General features: G+C 31.2%; 1 protein-coding gene across 1 annotated transcript in view; it reads right to left on the reverse strand.

Annotated features, from left to right (window-relative positions):
- Positions 1-776: 776 nt before the first annotated feature.
- Positions 777-19,253, reverse strand: part of LOC143046556 (uncharacterized) — a 35,212-nt gene continuing 16,735 nt past the window's right edge. The window contains exons 6-11 of the mRNA XM_076219715.1: positions 17,702-17,800; positions 16,833-16,925; positions 5,913-6,005; positions 5,243-5,338; positions 4,600-4,689; positions 777-905 (exon numbers count right to left, since the gene is read on the reverse strand). Coding sequence (XP_076075830.1) covers positions 777-905; positions 4,600-4,689; positions 5,243-5,338; positions 5,913-6,005; positions 16,833-16,925; positions 17,702-17,800 — 600 coding nt within the window. The remainder of the gene's footprint in view (positions 906-4,599; positions 4,690-5,242; positions 5,339-5,912; positions 6,006-16,832; positions 16,926-17,701; positions 17,801-19,253) is intronic.

Below are 19,253 nucleotides of genomic sequence, written 5' to 3' on the forward strand. Positions count from 1 at the left end.
CGTATACGATGACATGTCTTCTTCTTGCAGTATAACTCGAAAGTCTATTTCCTGTCTTTCTTCTAATTTTAAATATGCATATGTAGAATACAGTCATATGCAACGAAAACTTATATATATGGCTCTACATCCTATTCTACTTATTTGTTTTGTTCCCCTTCTAACTTTACCTATATCGCTCCTACTTTTCAATTTCCTGGATCTGCATCCGACAACAAAATCTTATTATGATCATGTTATTCTATGCTTCTTACCTTAAACATTTCCCTAAATAATTATATCAACTGATTTATACTTCAATGCCTGGAAATGTCTTTTGTATTTGGATTTCGATAACAATCCCGTTAAACAAATTAATACAGAACAATCCCTAATCGGAGACATCTTTAAAAATACTTAATATATATATATATATATATAGACATTTTTCTATCAATCAATACATCTTATAACAAATTAGAAAATACTTATGTTTAGAAATTAAATTGAATTTTCAACTTTTATAAAGAGAAAGATTATAACAAACTCTGGTTACGATATTAATGAAATTGTCAGAAAATATCTGTTTAAATATTTTCCCCGCCACAAATATTAAAACAAAGATAGAATAGCTATAAAGACGATAGACGAAAGGTGTTATGGGTCGGTCATCTAGTATTTTGAAAAATAATTGCCATAATGAAAACCATGAAAGATGACTCAAATCGAACGTTTGATAGGCATGGAATATGTGTGTCTTTACGTGAAGTTATGTGAATTTTATAAGATAAAAAAGATTAAAGATGTGCAAGTTTTTCTAAATAGTTCACCTCTTCACTGCTGGTTTCTGAATCATTACTATGTACTGTAACTGCTTTGGCAACCTTTTCGTCTTTTTCTGAATTAACTTGTGTATCTGCTGGTATCTATAAGATGAATCATTATCACAAATTAACAATTTGAAACTGATTACGATATTTTCTCAAATAAAAAAAGCTTATAATAGTTTGATTTCAAGTAACTAAATGTTTTGCTAGCTGGACATATAACATTACATAACATGTAGGGCTTTCGGTGACAGAGCGGTCTAAGTAGTTCATCTTCTTATAATTAGCTTTTCAACACTGGGGTTGTGAATTTGAATTTCTACAAGGCATAAACGTTCAATTCTTATCTTAAATGTCTCAACTGTTTTCATACTGCAGTTCGGACGTTTTCTGCGGCCAATCCGACTTCCTCGACAAATAAACACTTACTGCTGCGAAATATCCGATAGTGGTATGAGGGAATGAGGTAAGGTAGGGACAAAGGTACATGGCAGTCATGCTTCTCATTTAGGAAGTCAAGGAAATGTTAATTTTTACATAAGCTTTGATCTAATTATTCTACTTTATTTCATTAGTATTGCAATTGAATTTAATCAAAAATTGAAATCCTCTAATAAATAGATCACCTGTTCACTGCTGCTGTCTGAATCACAATTAGATTTTGCTACTGATCTGTTTGTATCTTTTTCTTTTTGTGATTTTATCTTTTCTGTTGGTACCTATAAAACATTCACATTTTATAACTTTGATCCACCGGAGGCAATGTGTTTATTTTCCTTCATCAGTAATGCTCAAAGCCGAATATTTGAAAGCCAGGAGTGCAAAAAATCCGAATTGATTTTAACCACAATATGTTTAAGAGTGTATTCATTACCAAAGTACATAATCCCGAGGAGTTGATGTATCTGGCTTCGTCCCAGTACCGTAAAAATATATCTTAACACTAAATATTATTAATCTTTTATTGATTTATCTTCAGGCAGTAACTGTTTTGTCTTGTATTATTGACTATTGCGGGACTGTTGATATTAGAACAACGAAATATACTAACTGTATAAGTTTTACTGCACTCAGTGTGCTTTGCAGCAGTTAATGTTACTTCAGTTATGCTCTTAATCATTGTTATAAAAATAAACATTTAAGAGCTGATAAAAAAGAGTAAAATCTTAACCTTAACAAGGCATCATTACTAAGCATGAGGCAGATAGATTTCCTTTATTTCAAAAGATTTCGAACATTTTTATAACAGCAGTATTCTTGAATAAAATAAATCAAAATTAAGGTTGAAAAAAAAATAATGGAATCTAAAGTGAGATCATATGCTCATTTTGATTTAATAGTTGTAAGATTAAAACAAGACTTTCAAACACGCCGGAATGTAAAAGGTGTATGCATCTTTTTTCTTCTTTTTTTTTGGCATAAAATTTTATTTAAGAAAAGATACTTTTGTCAAAGGTAAGCATCAGATTACGAATGAATCTCTCTGACATTGCGTATACTGTGTCGCCTTTCCGTAGAATTTTTATGAAAGGGAAATGACATTTTATGAGGACACATCTCTAATAAAAAATATGATTACACTTGACTGGATCAATCAATTTGTTTATATCTTGTCTTTATTTATCGAATCTAGCTAGTAAGAGCCCATACAAACGTATGCGAGATATAAAGTCACTTCTTCAAAATTGTTTTTTCTTAAATGTTTGGCATTTAACTTAATATGCAAATATGTATAAAAAAACAGACTTGTGCATAATATTGGAATGGAGTTGGTTAAGTAGGATAACCATTTTAGTGTATGACCAACTTATAATACCAAGGTGATATACAATTTACTGGTCTGTGCATCCGTCTGTTCTTCCGTTCTGTTGAAAGTACTAGTATAAAACGATTAAAATTATATATCAAATAAGAGTGTTTGACCCGGATAAAGTGGTGCACTGAACTCAAATTTGATCTTGTGAAGATGCACGTAGTCTTAAGGCCATACATTCTTGTTGCAAATGTTTTGAATAATACACATACATGAACATGTATCTTCCATATTCATTAAAAACTCTTTGATCGAGCACTCAACTCGATAGTTACCTCTCAAATGTGATCGGGATAGTACAAATATGATCACTATTGGTCTTGTTCCGACCAGCAGTTAAACCATTGACAAATTGAGGAGTATGGGTTTTTTTGTTGTTGTGCGAGATGTACAAATATGCTGTTCTGTCCTGTCCTAAATGGTTCTGGTAATTCTAACGACTCTTGTAGAGAGAATGCCACGCTATCTAGAGATTAGGTATGCACGAAATGTTTGCCACTGGTCGTCAAGAAACCATCTATCCATCATCGACATAGCGCATCTTGGATATAATTTCTGGGGAGGCAAATGATTTAAATTTTTGCGGCTAAACCCTTACTTTGGTTAAAAGACTTCAATACCAATAGGGATTAAAAATATGAATTGCAACATAGTTACAGGTGATCATACACTTAACAGGTCACACACAAGATCGTGTCAATGGAAGATAAAGAATGATAGAATTTCATCATAAAAAGTTTCTAGTGTGCATTTAATAAACTTTAAGATACCCGCGAAATCTCGTTAAAATTGGGCAAGTGTTGAAACAAAGAGTGAGGACACAGTAAAGATTTGGACACTAGTAATGCACTTGATGCTTTTTCTTTTAAAGTGATGAAAACCAGGAACAGAATGAAAAAGACCCAATTCATCTCGGTACGAAAATAAAAAAATTAGATACCCTATTAAAATAATGCTATAAATTAACTTACTTCAAGGGATAATAAAATTAAAATACACGGAAACGTCTTTTGTATTTGGACTCCGAAGGCATTCCCGTTGAACAAACTAGTACAGAACGATACCTAATCGAAACACATCTTAATTCTAAAAAAATAACATATATAGGAATTTTTGTATCAATACATCTTTTAATAAATGAAAAATACCTTTGTTTAGAAAATTAAATGGAAGAGATACTCGTATCTCAATTTTAAACTTTTATAAAGAGACAGATTCCGACAAACTCTGGTTTCTATATTTATAAAATTAACAGCAAGTATCCGTCTAAATTACACACAGCAAACAAATAACAAAGATAGATAAACTATAAAGAAAACAGAAAAAAGTATAACATGTATAACGTGGTGTTTATCTGCAAAGAATTTTGACAAATAATTGCCATGATCAAAACCATGAAAGATGACTGAAATCGTTCGTATGATAGGTGAAGTTATGTCAGCGTTAACAAAGGCAGAAATCTGAAAAACCGCGTGTTAAATACAAATCCAAGATTTTTATCATTTTTGTCATGATAAAACTATTTTGCATTGACGAACATGACGGTTTGTGATTTAAAAGTCTTGAAATACTTTGTTTAATTTTGTTCGAAGTATTTATTCAACCCCATAGTTGGTAATTACCAGTCTTAATTTCATATCGCAGGGCACTTTAGCTGTAACCTTGAACACACAGACAAAATGTTAGAGATACAAATTGATACATTAAATAAAATCAAAAGTTTCCCCCACGGAATGTTAAGGGTGAAGGTCTTACCAATTGTACCAATGTTTGATTTAGTCATATGTTTTAGAATGATAAATCCGTACGTGTTATGTACGATTGTCATTTTTTTTAGAAATCTCTAATAGTTTGAATTTCTCACCGTTAATCTGTTAGCTGTGAGTTTGTAAGTGAGCGTTAATTAACTGCTGAATATTTCATTAAAGTTTTACTAAAAAACTTAAGAAACCATGTGATTGACCTCAAAATATATCTCACCTGTTCACCTCTCCTTTCTGAACTATAATTAGATTCTGCTTCTGCATTAGTGGCTTTTTCTTCCTTTTCTGATTTCAACTTTATTTGTAACTATAAGAAAAATAAACACTATATAGCATACTATCGATTATATGTGAAGCTTAAAATGAATATGCTTGATAGTTTGCTATGTGAATGCATTTAATAGATTTACCCTTATTAACTTCAAAATGTAACGTAAGTTGTGTTAGCAAACTTAAAGTTGACCTGCAAAGTATTGTAAATTCGAGAATTAGTAGTCCATATTAATGAAAATATCTGACAGATTGTGTTAGGATACTCCTACATTATACAATATGATTGTACATCATTAATATGTAAGAACTTATCAACACATTCACATGTCAAATATTAAGATACAACTTTTATTAACATTAAGAAAGTGGATAAACTTATAATTTTACCTTTTGATTGCATAAATTACCTTTGTCGTACTTGGCACAACATTTTGGAATTTTGGGTCCTCATCATTTTAGAATAATTTTATTGAAAAACGTTAATGTCATACATGCATAAAATGGATCCTTTAAATGTTAATTGTAACTGTAATTTTTTTTAAAATACAAAAGATCAAAGATGTGCTAGTTTTTTTTAAATACCTTACCTCTTCACTGCTGGTTTCTGAATCATTTCTATGTTCTGTAACTGTTTTAGCAACCTTTTCGTCTTTTTCTGAATTAACTTTTGTATCTGCTGGTAACTATAAGATGAATCATCATCACAAATTAACAATTTGAAACTGATAAAGATATTTTCTCAAATAAAAAAAGCTGATAATAGTTTGATTTCAAGTCACTAAATGTTCTGCTAGCTGGACATTTTACATTACATAACATGTAGGGGTAAGGTGACAGAGCGGTCTAAGTAGTTCGTCTTCTTGTAATTAGCCTTTCAACACTGGGGTTGTGAATTTGAATTCCTAAAAAGGCATATACGTTCAATTCTAATCCTAAATGTCTTAATTGTTTTCATACTGCAGTTCGGACGTTTTCTTCGGCCAATCTGGTTTCCTCGACAAATAAACACTAACCGCTACGAAATATCCGGTAGTGTTGTCAGTGGCGTTAAATTCCAACTATAAATAAATCATTAAAATAATCAGGGCGTGATCGTGGTAAGGTAGTGACACAGGTTAATGGCAGTCATACCTCTCATTTAGTAAGGCCAGGAAATGTTTATTTTTACATTAGCTTTGATCTAATTATTCTACTTTATTTCATGAGCATTGCAATTGAATTTTATCAAAAATTGAAATCTGCTTATAAATAGATTACCTGTTGACTGCTGCTTTCTAAAACATAATTAGATTCTGCTACTGATTTGTTTGTATCTTGGTCTTTTTGTGATTTTATCTTTTCTGTTGGTACCTGTGGTAATAAAACATACACATTTTATAAATGTGATGCACCCAAGGCGATTTGCTTTATTTTCCTCCATTAGGAATGCTTAAATCCAAATATCTGAAAGCCTAGAGTGCATAAGTTCGAAATTATCCAAGCACAAAATGTCCAAAGGGTCTTTATTACCAAAGTACAGACTACTGAGGAGTTGTTTAACTCTAGGAGACTGATAGTTAAGTACCACCGGTATCGTCCAAGTGCCGCAAAACTTTCAAACAACACTTTATTTATTATTCATCTTGTGTTGATTTACCTTCAGGTTGTCATTGTTTTGTTTAGTATTGATTATTGCAGGCTGTTTATATTAATAAAACGAATTATACTAAATGTATCAACCTTACTGCACTCAGTGTGAATGCCTGAACTTCAGTGGTTCTCTTACTCATTTAGATAAAATAAACATTTAAGAGCTGATAAAAAAATGAAATCCTAATCTTAACAAAGCATCATTACTTAGCATGAGGAAGATAATTGCTTTAATTCAAACGATTCCCAACATTTTTATAATCGCAATCTTCGTATTTTCATTTTAGGAACGAAGATTTATCTAAGAGGCTTGTGATACTCAAGGGGAATCACAGTTCACTGAGAAAATTGAAACAATTGTTTCGTATATGTGTACCCTATTAAACTATATGTGACTGCTGAGAATAATATAGCTAGCAATAAATGCAGTGATGAATACGTTTTTGAAACTCTGACACAGCGACATTAAGTACCAAATTTCTCTCGATAAAATTTACGGTTTTTTTAACAGATATTCAATAAAGAACAGTTGATAAAGAGTTTTTTTATATTTATGTAAGAAATTTTTTTTAAAGAACTTTGATCGGTATATGCCAAAATCATCAAATTTGAACTTTACCTGTAGTTCCTGAGCATTGGTCATGATACTATTGTGTTCAAATTTAAATAGATTTGGTAAAGTGTACGACTTAAGATATCATCCGAGATTCAAAACATTACTTGATGTTAAAGTACTTAAGCACAAAACTAGAAGTGTAATTTTCAAAACCATCAAAATCGAATATTGAACTGTATTTTACCAGTGGTCATTAAGATAAAACATAGTGTGTCGCAGTTTCAGTTTCAAAAGATTTCCTGCAGTGATATTATCATTATCGCCCAGAACCTATCAATGACCAACGTGAGAGGAAAGGAAAAGCATAACTTGAACCGTCAATGTCAAAGCCATCAATATATAACTTGAGCAATAGTTTTATAATGACACTGTCATAAAATGTCAATATTTGGTCGAGTGGTACTTTAAAAGTATCATTCGAAAAGCTAACGTTTGATGGAGCGGTCAAACATACAGCTGAATGCATTACTATATTACTCCTCGTTGTAAAAGGGCATACACAATTGATGCATTGGTTGTAAAAGCATGTAAACCAATATAGCTTGAAAAACAATATTATGGACAAAGTGTATCTTTGAATCATAATGATATATACAAATGGCAATAAGTCAGATAGTATTTTTTGTTACATATAGACATTCTGAGAAGGTAGAGATCAAATAGAATTTCCATAAACCTCTGATTTCATTTAAAAGACATGTATGTCGTGATAAATAATTTAATCACACTTTTTGTAAGGCTTTACAAAATGAAAGCTTGTTTATAAATCTTCAAGGTATCTGATAAGTGAAAGTTCAAAACTCAGGTAAATAAAGTTCAAAAAAATATAATTGCATGAACCCACATCAGAGTTTCTTTAGATTCATCAATTACGAAGTCACGTTCAAAATTAAGTGTGACAGGTAGAAACAAGTAAACACCATTGAAAACGATAACATTTACAATAATAACTTATTTCCATAACGTTTTAAGTAAGAGGCTCATGAGAGCCTGATATCGCTCACCTGTAATTTTAGTTTTAGCATTTGACATATTTGTAGATCTTACTTTGCTGAACAATTTTATCAATTACACTTTCTCTCTTTCTATAATAGTAATTAAGATAATACATAACCCAAAACTGTAAAATTTCCTAAAAATTAATTATTTCTGGTTCCGATGCAAAGACCCTATAAGGGAATCAATATTAACGCCAAAATATGCAATCTTTAATGACCTGACAACAGTATCGTAACTATATCCCTTCTTAATAAGTCTATTCAAAGGTTTTGTTAGTTTTTGAGGTGAATACTGACACCTTTGTGCTTTATAAAGAATATTTCCATAAAAAAATGGATGTGCAATACCTGAACGTATAAGAAGTCTGCATGTTGAGCTATATTTACGAATGATGTCCTTATACCGATGATAAAATTTAGTAAATGTTTTGACTAGTTTGTGATATCGAAAACCCTGGTGTAATAATTTTTCAGTAATGCATAAATTTCTCTCGTTAAAATCTAAAACATTGTTACATACACGAGCGAATCGTACAAGTTGAGATATATAAACACCGCAAGATGGTGACAAGGGAACGTCACCATCTAAAAATGGATAATTAACGATAGGAAATGAAAATCATCTCTTTTATCATAAATTTTAGTATTCAGCTTTCCGTTAGTGATATAGATAGCAAGATCAAGGAAAGGGCAGTGGTCATTGTTAGTATTAGCTCTATTTAAAGTAAGTTCAACAGGATAAATTTCTTCAATATACATACTGAAGTCGTCATTATTGAGACCCAAAATATCATCCAAATATCTAAAAGTCTTATTAAATTTGTTTATCAGATGTTGTTTCGATGGGTCTTTGCTTATTTTTGTCATAAATTGATACTCATAGCAATACAAAAACAGGTGCAATAAGTGGTGCACAGTTAGTCCCCATTGGAATTCCGATAATCTGACGATATACGGAATCCCCAAAGCGAACAAAAATGTTATCTAGTAAAAATTCAAGGGCATATATAGTATCAAAGCATGTCCAATTGACACAGTTTTTTTGTTTATTGCTACTAAAAAATGACCTAAAAGAGTTTGAACATATATATTCACATTCTGACTTTTTAAATGTCCATTTAATTAGGTGTGTGAATTTTTTCTTAATGCGAATGTGAGGCAATGTGGTATACAGGGTAGAAAAATCAAAACTTTGAACAGATTCAAAATCACCAATATAAGCATGCAATTTATCAAGTACTTCCAACGAGTTCTTGACACTCCAAAAGTAATTAATTTCACTATTTTCGAAGGCCTTATTGGAACAATTTATTAACAGGTTTTTAATGGTACCAAGTGTGCTGATAAGAAGAATAGACAATTTAGTAGTAGAACAATGGCTTGAAGACGAAATAAATCTATATTTGTAAGGTGTTTTGTGTAGCTTTGGAAGCCAGTACATAGTTGGGACTTTCATTGTATTTGGCTCTGCTTGTAAAGCGGTAGCTAAAAGTTTTTGTTTGTTACAGATGTCGTTTTCTGAAAATGGAGTCAGTTGGAATGTTGGTGAATTGGTGATTTCTTTTTTCAGAACCTAAATGTAAAATTTACGTCAAACAATAATAATATTATTACCAGCTTTATCGGCCGGGACAAAAACAAATTTCTTGGCTAGTTCTTTTAGTTTATTTTTGATACGAGAAATAGGGTTTTTGTGGTTATTGTTAATAGTAAAATGTTCTTTAAAATGTTGAATACGTATATCAACTATCTTCATTGCTGAATTAAAAAAAGAGTCCAAATATTTTTTGTCAGCTTTTTCCCGTTTTATCCATTTCATACAGTAAGAATGGAGTGAGTCGTGGATGATACTACAACACTCATTCCAATTAATAATTGACGTGGGACGATATTTAGGTCCTTTACTGAGGAATGATTTTTAACTCTCGGTCTTCAACGATGTTAAGATCTCCTGTTATAAATTGGGAAATGGGTCCATAAATATATTCGGAGGTACTACAATTACATGAAGTAGGTGTATTATCACTGATATTAACATCTATACACAGTTGACTATAATTAAACACAAAGTTCATGGTAGATCTTGTAAATATAACAAATAAGAGGTAGCTCAGTATTGTCAAAATATACAGGAATTTGTTCTTTAACAGAATGGTCGTTAAATATACCGGCAATATTTACAAAATCAAAACCTTTATTGACATACTTTATTTTAATAAAATGTTTTTTATGATCTTCAGGACGATCAATTTTGGGAAATAGTTTAGAATAACAATATGCCATAATAATTTGAACAATTTTAAACTTAGGACTGCTATATGAAATTGTGTTGCAATCCTCCAAAATTTTATTTAACTTATTAACCGGTAATAAACAGAGTTTTGTTAACAGATAATGTCTGCCGTTGTTTTTTTAAATAGAAATTAGGTCTGAAATATTGGTATGATTGGTCTGAAATTTTCTTTGATTTCAATTTGTTCTACGACCGTGAGAACGGTTTTTACGAACAGTTTTAGAAACTATATCCATAATGTTAACGGAATCGGTTCTAGATATTCTTTATTACTAATTATACCATGTTTTGAAACGAATCAAATTCCCGAATACAATCTTCAAACATGATAAACTAGATACCATACGGAACCGCACACCTCCGGGAGTTTCTAGCTACATTGAAGACCAAATTGGTGGCCATCGGCTGTTGTCTCCTCTTTGGTCGGGTTGATGTCTCATTGACACGTTCACCATTTCCATTCTCAATCTAATTTAGTATTTTACCAAGTAGTTTTAGAGAAGAAGATATTTAAAAAAGGTTAATAAGGGGTCAATGGACTATTTTTATCAAATTACTTATATGTAAGTCCATCATACCTGAAGATTTATTGCCATTTATACTTTCTCTCTATCTATTATAATATTAAAGATAATAACCAAAATCTATAAAATTTAATAAAAATAAACTATTTCTAACAGTACACTAAAATATTGTTTGTCGAACCTGTCTTATAATTTCATAACAGATAGATCTAAACCAATGTATCACTTTAAATCCCTTTCACTTTTGACCTAACTGCTGTAGTTTTTTTTTAGATATAAGCTATAACCTAAATGTATCCCTTATGTTCTACGTTTAGCTATGGTCGCCATGTTTGTCGATGGATTTAAACCTTGGATACAATTTACAAACAACTAGATATCATAAGGAATATTCAGGTAAAACTTGGAAGCATTTGGTCCAGTTGTTTCAGAGAAGAACATTTATGAAAAAGTAAAAGACTTGCACGAAAAAATGTTAAAAAAAACGTTTTGAGAGCAATAACTCATCAAGAAGGCATTTGCCTACTTTGATCATTTGACTTATTTGTATATCCTACTCTACTGATTTTTTTTGTCTTGTACACTTTCTCTCTATTTATTATAATATTAAAAATCAAAAACCAAAAACAGTAAAATTTCAAATAAATAAAGTATTTCAGACAGTAAACGTACAATGGGTGGTGCAATAAGTCTCCAAATTTCATAGCATTTAGATTTAGACTTGCAGTCATGTTTGTTAATGGATCACATTTTAGATACAATTTATAAACAAGTTACCCAAAAGAACATAGAGTATAAGTTAAGAAGAATTAGGCCAAGTAGTTAAGGTAGTTCATATGCATATATTTCTTGAGATAGAACTTTCTTATACTTTGCCAAAATGAAGATTTTGTTATGCTTTTTTCAACGATATGATAAAAAGAATAAAGAGCTATTTTCGAAGCTATTAGTCGTTGCAAATTACCTGAATTTGGTTTGATGTTCATGAAAAAACACATTTGTGTACATATTAAAATAAATCTATGAGATAGCATTTTGAACCAAATTGTGAGATAGGTATTATATGTTTTAAGAAAATAAAAAGAAAGATGGTGTCCCGAACTTGTTTTCTTGCTACAAGTAAAAATAAAAATGTCCCTGTCAGGCCAGTATATTTTTTTACTAAAAGAGTTATCTCTTCTTAAATTCCTTATTGGAAAAATTGATTCTTCAAACACATGATTTGATATTTGTTAAAATATTTTGGATAATACAATGAATCACCAAGTTTTCTTTTTGCAGATAAAGAGTTAAACTAATCTGTCTCCAAATTTGCAGATTTGGACAAATAACTAGACAAATTTTGTAATGCGATTGTGCAATCCAAGATGATTGTATACCATGAATCTTTCTTAAAGAGCAGAATATAATAATCAAATTTGAAGATCCGACTTTGTTGTAAAGTTTTGATGTGTACAGTTTATCTTAATCTTCAATTATATTCACGATGATAACTTAAAACCGCAAAATTACCTTAAAATTACCAATTTAGTGTCTGCAACCAACAATGGGTTGTCCGGTTCGTCTGAAAGGGCGGATAGATTTGGCGTTTGGAAAAGATTACCGCTTGTTTGCTCTAAATGTTTTAGTATTTGAGATATAAGCCAAAATGTTCGAAAAGTATTTCGCCCAGTAGATTAATGGGAGAGGATTCTTGAAATAGTTTACAACGACAGGTGGTGGACGACGACGGATGCCAAGCGGTGGCATCAGTTAACTTATTTGTAGATCTTTCTTTGCTAAACATTATTGCTGTTTACAGTTTATCTCTTGTAGAATTTCCTTACAATAACAAATTCAGAAGCAGCAACCCAACAACGGGTTGTCTGATTCGGCTGAAAATTTCAGGGAAAATAGATATCAATCTGATGAATGATTTATTCATCTTCAATTTGCTCTCAATGTTTTGGTTTCAGAGATATAAGCCAAAAATTGCATTTAACCTCAAAGTTTAATTTAAGCCATGTCGGCCATGTTTGTTGGCAGGCGGGTTTATCGGATACAAATTATAAATAAGATACCCTAATGATGATTGTGACAAAGTTTGGTAAAATTTGTATCAATATTTCGAAGTAGAAGATTTTTTTGGTTGGATAACAAACATTTACGAAAGTTGGTTTCGATTCAGGGCCATAAGCCAAAATTGAAGGCTATTTTATGTCCATTTTGTAGTAATTCGCCTCTTATTTAATGTACTATCTATATCACTGGGTTGACATCATTGCTGAAATAGTGAAAAAAAAAACCGATGTTCGAAAACGGATAACGAAAAACGAAAAAATAATGGTTTGAAAAATAAAAATAATAGAATCTGAATCATTTTTTAACTAAAAGGTATATGATTAAAAGAAGCATTTCAAACACGCAGGAATGTTAAAAATGGACACGACTTGCTTCTTTATGTTTAAGCATTCTTTTATAATTCATTTCAAGATACTTTTGTCAAGGTAAAACAATTAAAATCACTGATGCATCTCTCTGACAGTACTTTATCACTTTTCAGTGAAATATTACCAAATGAAATTAATGAGGACGCATCTTCATAACAAACATGGTTACACTTTAAAACTGAATCAGTTAAATGTTTGGTATCACGTCTTAAATTATAATAATGCACGGATTCTAGGAAGAGCATGTTCAAACGTATGCATACTTTAATGTCGTTGTTTGTAAATTGTTTTTCTTATTTTCTAAAATGATTGACGTTTAGCTTATACAAATACTTATCAAACTCAGACATTTGTTAAGTAAGAAGATCATTTTAGTTGTATGACTTTTAGATAGCAATATATTTACTAGCTTGTACATCCGTTCGTCATTCCTTTCTGTTTAAAAAAGAAAACGTTAAAATAACATACCAAATCAGAGTCTCTTTGTTCACGCGCTTGCTTTGACAGTAACCCCTTACGCTGATTGTGGGTAATAAAATACATGTATTGTCACTTTTGGTTTAGTTCCGATCGGCAGTTAAAGCATTGACAAATTTTGGAGTCCGTTTGGTTGTGTAGGCTGTACAAGTACGCAGTCTTGTCCGGTCAGAGTGGGGACGCTACATGAGACGCCTCAGCGTTAATTATGCATAAAATATTTGCCACTACACATTTTAAAAGCAACCAGCTATTAATCAATCGACAGTGGCATAACTAAATTTTATTTCTGGTGACGAAATTTATTTTAAATCTTGGAAGTCAAAGCCTCACTTTGGTTAAAAGACATCAATGCCAAAATAGAGTGGGCGTTAACTTGAAAATATGAATCGCATAATAGGTCAAACACGGGCAAACAGATCTTGTCTATTAAAAGTGGAATTTTATCATAAATAATATTTCTATTGCGCATTAAACCAATATATTTCAAGGAATATGCTGGCTAAAGGTTTGATTCACAGTATTCAGGAGAAGACAGGTCCTGATCAAAACAAAAATAACTGATAGAATTATATAAAATTGAAAATCGAAATGATGAATGAAACAAAGAGACAACAACACAACCAAACAGCAGAAAACAGCTGAAGGCCACCAATGGGTCTTCAATATACGTATGACCTCCTCTTGAATGCTTTTGTACTATGTCTTTATGTTTACACGTTTAGCCTTTGTCAAAATGTATTGATGATAATAACTGGGTGAACTTTGAAGTCTTGCTTATATTAATCAAGGTAGAATAGTACTACATTAAATGAGGAATTCCAAATGCCTGTTAGAACTTTTGTCTACCAAAAGTTATAAGTTCGTTAAAAAAAACCCAAGCATTATATAAGTTTGATAGTATTGACCTCTTGTCTGGATCAGTTTTTGCGAGGTTTTTAAATTATCAATTTGATAGAAAAACGTGAATATTCTAGATAATAGCTGACCTGTTTACTTCTGCTGTCTAATTCACAACTAAATTCTCCTTCTGCGTTGTCTGTATTCATTTCTTTTTCTGCTTGTAACTATAATAATAAAACATAATCAATTGCTGACAGACTGATATAGAAACTTCCTAATGCAAATATATAAGCTTAACAGTTTGAATGTCGATAAGACAAATTATATAAATGATCCTTCATCAATCAAACATAAACAAAGTATAATGATACTGTTAGAAACAGTACGTCTACTAATAGGTCTGAAAATAGTTGATCTACGTCAAAATAAATATATGCTCTTCGGCCGGGTCGTTTTCTGTTTGATATATTCCCATTTTCATTCTTAATTCTATTAAATGCAATATATTCATTTATTATACTTCACGTTAAAATGCCATGTTTTGATTGGCTAATACGAGGGTGTTAATTTACTCTATCACATGGCTGAGCGATTTACAATTTTTTTGAATGTCACCCTCTCGGGGGCTAGACCAATCAAAAATCGGTAATTTAAACGACAATGCATTGAATTTATATTAAGTCATTAAAGACAATACTTAAAGTTCTAATTTACTATACAACGAAGCGTGGAACGACTCAAACTTATTTCTTTTACAATTGTTGGAAAAACATATTTAACTACTTAATATTTTTTCTTTAAAACCTATAAATCATTATGTGTTATGCTTTTTGTTGATATCTTATTCCATAGTTAAACGCATCCATTGGCTTCGCCGCGGTTGACAATGTTTTCTTGGTTACCGATCTGCTCTATCACCCTCTCAGCTATGTGTTATTTATATAATGTCGAAATTTCAGCTACTCTATGCACCACGTGGCCTTGTTCCTTTTGATTAAAGTACTTTTCTTACTTATGAATTGTTAATATGAATTATATAAAATTTAAGGAAAATCCAGTCCTTTTCAGTCTTTGATCTGAAATAATGTGTTTTCGGAAACTTCTATAGGCAGATATTTACAAATGTGTTGTCTATGTTGAATATTTGTACTGTTAACGAATTGGGCATGATAAAATCATCATGTTTTAACAGAATTTGGCCGAACACTTAGGAAGGCAGGTAAACTAAATGATGTTAAAGCTGAACTTTCAACCGGTAGGGTGTTTTCACATAATTATGCGAACATATTACGGACAACCTCTTCCTGTATCTTTATTCATATTCTCATTTATAACTGTAAAGCATTGAGTTGTCGAACAACAAATAACATTTAACACTGACATTTTGTTAGTTGATTTGTTTTTAAGTTGTCTGTAGTTTCTCTCTCTTTAAATCAAGAATAGAACTAGTGAGATATATGAGAAGTTGATTTACAGCGTTTAAAACCACGTAAAGACTGAGGTTGTTAGTTAGAAACTAGCAAGATAAAGGAGAAAATAACAAAAGAAACGTTTAAAAGCTGACCTGTTCGTCTCTGCCGAATAATTCACAACTAGATTCTCCAACTGATTTGTCCGTCTCCTTTTCTTTTTCTAAGTTTAATTTCTCTACCTGTAACTATAAAAATGAAACTTAAAAATTAAGAAATACTTATATAGAAACTTTCGGCTGAATAATCTGTTTGAATGTCGATAAGTCAAATAAGTTGTACAACGCGCAAACAAACATTAGACGATGCATGTTATTAATGTGAGAAAAAGATTACTCTCATATTATTGTAGATATTATATTCAACATGTTCAATATATATATGCAATTTATTATTTTAAAGTTTAACCGACTTAAAACCTAACCTTAACAACATTACATTGACGAAAACAAGATATATCTTACACTGAAATTTTGTTAGTCAGTCGGTTTTAAGTTGTCTGTAGTAACTCCTTCTTTAAATCGAAAATAGACCTGCCGAGTTATTTGAGAAAATGATCAACAGCGACTAATACCATGTAAAAGACTAAAGTTGTCAATTCGAAACTATCAAAACAGAGGAGACATTTACTTTCTATGTGAACTGATTTCGACAAACGATCAGGCCTATCCTCCATGACTCAACTTCACATACTATAAACAGCTTTTCATACCAAAGATCAATCAAACATTCAAATGGTCATTGACTGAAACAAGGATTGTGACAACATGTCAGCGTCTTTGTGTTTTATGACTAGTTAATTGCCACACATCAGCTTTGATCTTATTATCCTACTAAATTTAATGACGTTTTGGCAAATAGATTTAAGAAAAATGTAAATGTTGTAAACAAAATGTTACCTGTTCAATTCGGCTGTCTGGTTCACAACTTGATTCAGTCACTGGTTTGTCTGCCTCTTCTATTTTTTCTAATTTTAACTTGTCTGCTTTTAACTATAATAATGAATCATGCACATGTTATAATAGACTAATATAAAAACTTTCTACTTCATGAATAGGCTAAACCGTTTGAATGTCGATCAGTCAAAGAAATAGTTCTCCGCAAACTATTGTACGTCCAAATATATAGTTGGAGTAAAAATAATGATATGCATTTTTATTCAAGTTTAAGCGACTTTTAACATAACAGTACAGCATCAAATTCATTGCTAAAATTGTCAAAGATATAATGTCAGTTGATGGGTTTTTAACATTATTTAAGTTGCCTTTTTGTAGTTTCTCACTCTCTTGAAAACAAGGATAGATCTGTCGAGTCGAAAGTGCAGTAACTATAACGATGAATGAGGTTGTCAGTTAAGCTTGCAAAAGAGAAGAGAGAATAACTAGGGAACATTTAAACTTATGAGTCGCAAATGACAAAATACAATCAACACCATTCTTAAATGACTAAATTTTACTCTTTTCCTCCTTTACGTTGGTGACTCTCTTTCTTAAAAGATTAGCCTCATCCAACATTTAAACGTATGCAACATGATTAAGCTTAACGTACTATCTGCGGCTTTTTACACCATCAAGCAATCATTAAAATGGTCACGCACAGAGATACGGATTGTGACACTGGGTTAGTGTTATCCATGTCAGCCTCTTAATGATTCCATGAATAGTAAATTTCCACACATTAGCTTTGATCTAATCATTCTACAAAACGTTATAAAGGTGTTGCAAATAAAGTTAATAGAAAAACGTAAATGTTGTAAACACTAGTTAACCTGTTCATTTCTGCTGTCTAATTCACAACTTGATTCTGCTACTGCTTCAATCGTTTCTTTTTCTTTTTCTTTTTCAGATTCTAAATTCTCAGTTTGTAACTGTAAAAAATAAATATGAACACTTGATGACAGACTGATATAGGTACCAGTCTTGTATTACAACTCCAGTTTCCGGTGCATTTCAAAGCATGGAATGAAACAAAATAGTCTGCTGAATTGAAACATATATATAGATTTAAAAAAAAATCTTGCATCTTTTGAGGGATACCAATCAAGGAAAGTGGGAGGATATCATGTTTATTGGAAGTGGTGCGGCCTAGTAAAAGCACCAAACAGAAAGTAGAAAAAAATGTTTTGACTTCAGGATTGCGTAACTTTTTATTCTTCGTGGCATGAACCACTTCTTCGATTAAATCACAATTTCACATTAGTACATACATGATATAAACATGACATTTTTTTTTTCTATGTAGCATTTTTTATTTTTTATTTTCAAAGATCAGCTGTTTTGCATGTAAACCTAAGGAGCAGTCAATTACAAGACTGCAACCTATAGAAACTGTCTGCTCTAAATGAATTAGCTTATCAGTTTGGGTGTCTTTAAAGAAATGATCAAAGATCAATACAATCTGAAGAATGGCTGTTATCGACTGCTTGTTAAAGTCGAAAGGCAAACTGTTCTGAAACATATTATCGACGTAAAAATAAATATATTGAATATTTTACAATGTTAAACCGACTTTATTAGGAATAGGATTGCACAGCATTGAACTGCCGAACAACAAATTACATATTTGAGTTTCCTTTTTATAATTTCACTCACTTTTAAATAGGAAGAAGTACCTTTTGAAAGGTATTGTAAGGAGTTGATTTACAGTGACCTTCATTTGGAAAGACTGAAATAGTCAGTTGTTTTAAAATTTCAACAGGTAAGATGCATTTGACTCCGATCTTGATTTGCCATATTTGCAAGTATTCCAGCTTAAAGATGTTACTCTGTTTAAAAATAACAAGCTTTTTAAAGGGGTGTTATGAATTGATAGTATATAAATAAAGAAACTAAAAAAGCAGATTTTTTTGGGGGGGGGGGTCCGTGTGCTTGTTTTTGAGATATAAGCCATCAAAAATTTGGCGGGAAATATTTCTCTCTAGATTTTTCATATACTTAACACTGGCATTTTTTTGTTCCAAAACTATGGAAAAAAATAACAAGGATTTGATAAGATTTTGAAAATTGTCTTTTTACGCAATATGTAATAAAATTATGAAAAGAAAAATAGGGGTTAGTGGGCAAAATTTGTTAATGGCAATACACGGATAAAACCAGAGGATGCTTAAAATCTGGCAAAAATTAGAAAAATAGAGGAGCAAACATCCTTAACGTCTACTGGCTAATAGAACCTAATCATCCTGAAAAAAGTGTACAGGTACTTTAATAAAAAAAAAAAAAGTCAGCAGTAGATTCATCTTCACTTTTCGCTATATAGATGATATTCGCAACAAAATAATTAAAATTTTGATAAGGCATCGGTGGTTGATTGATCTAAATAGT

The sequence above is a fragment of the Mytilus galloprovincialis genome, chromosome 9, assembly GCF_965363235.1.
Source record: "Mytilus galloprovincialis chromosome 9, xbMytGall1.hap1.1, whole genome shotgun sequence".
Taxonomy (NCBI): domain Eukaryota; kingdom Metazoa; phylum Mollusca; class Bivalvia; order Mytilida; family Mytilidae; genus Mytilus; species Mytilus galloprovincialis.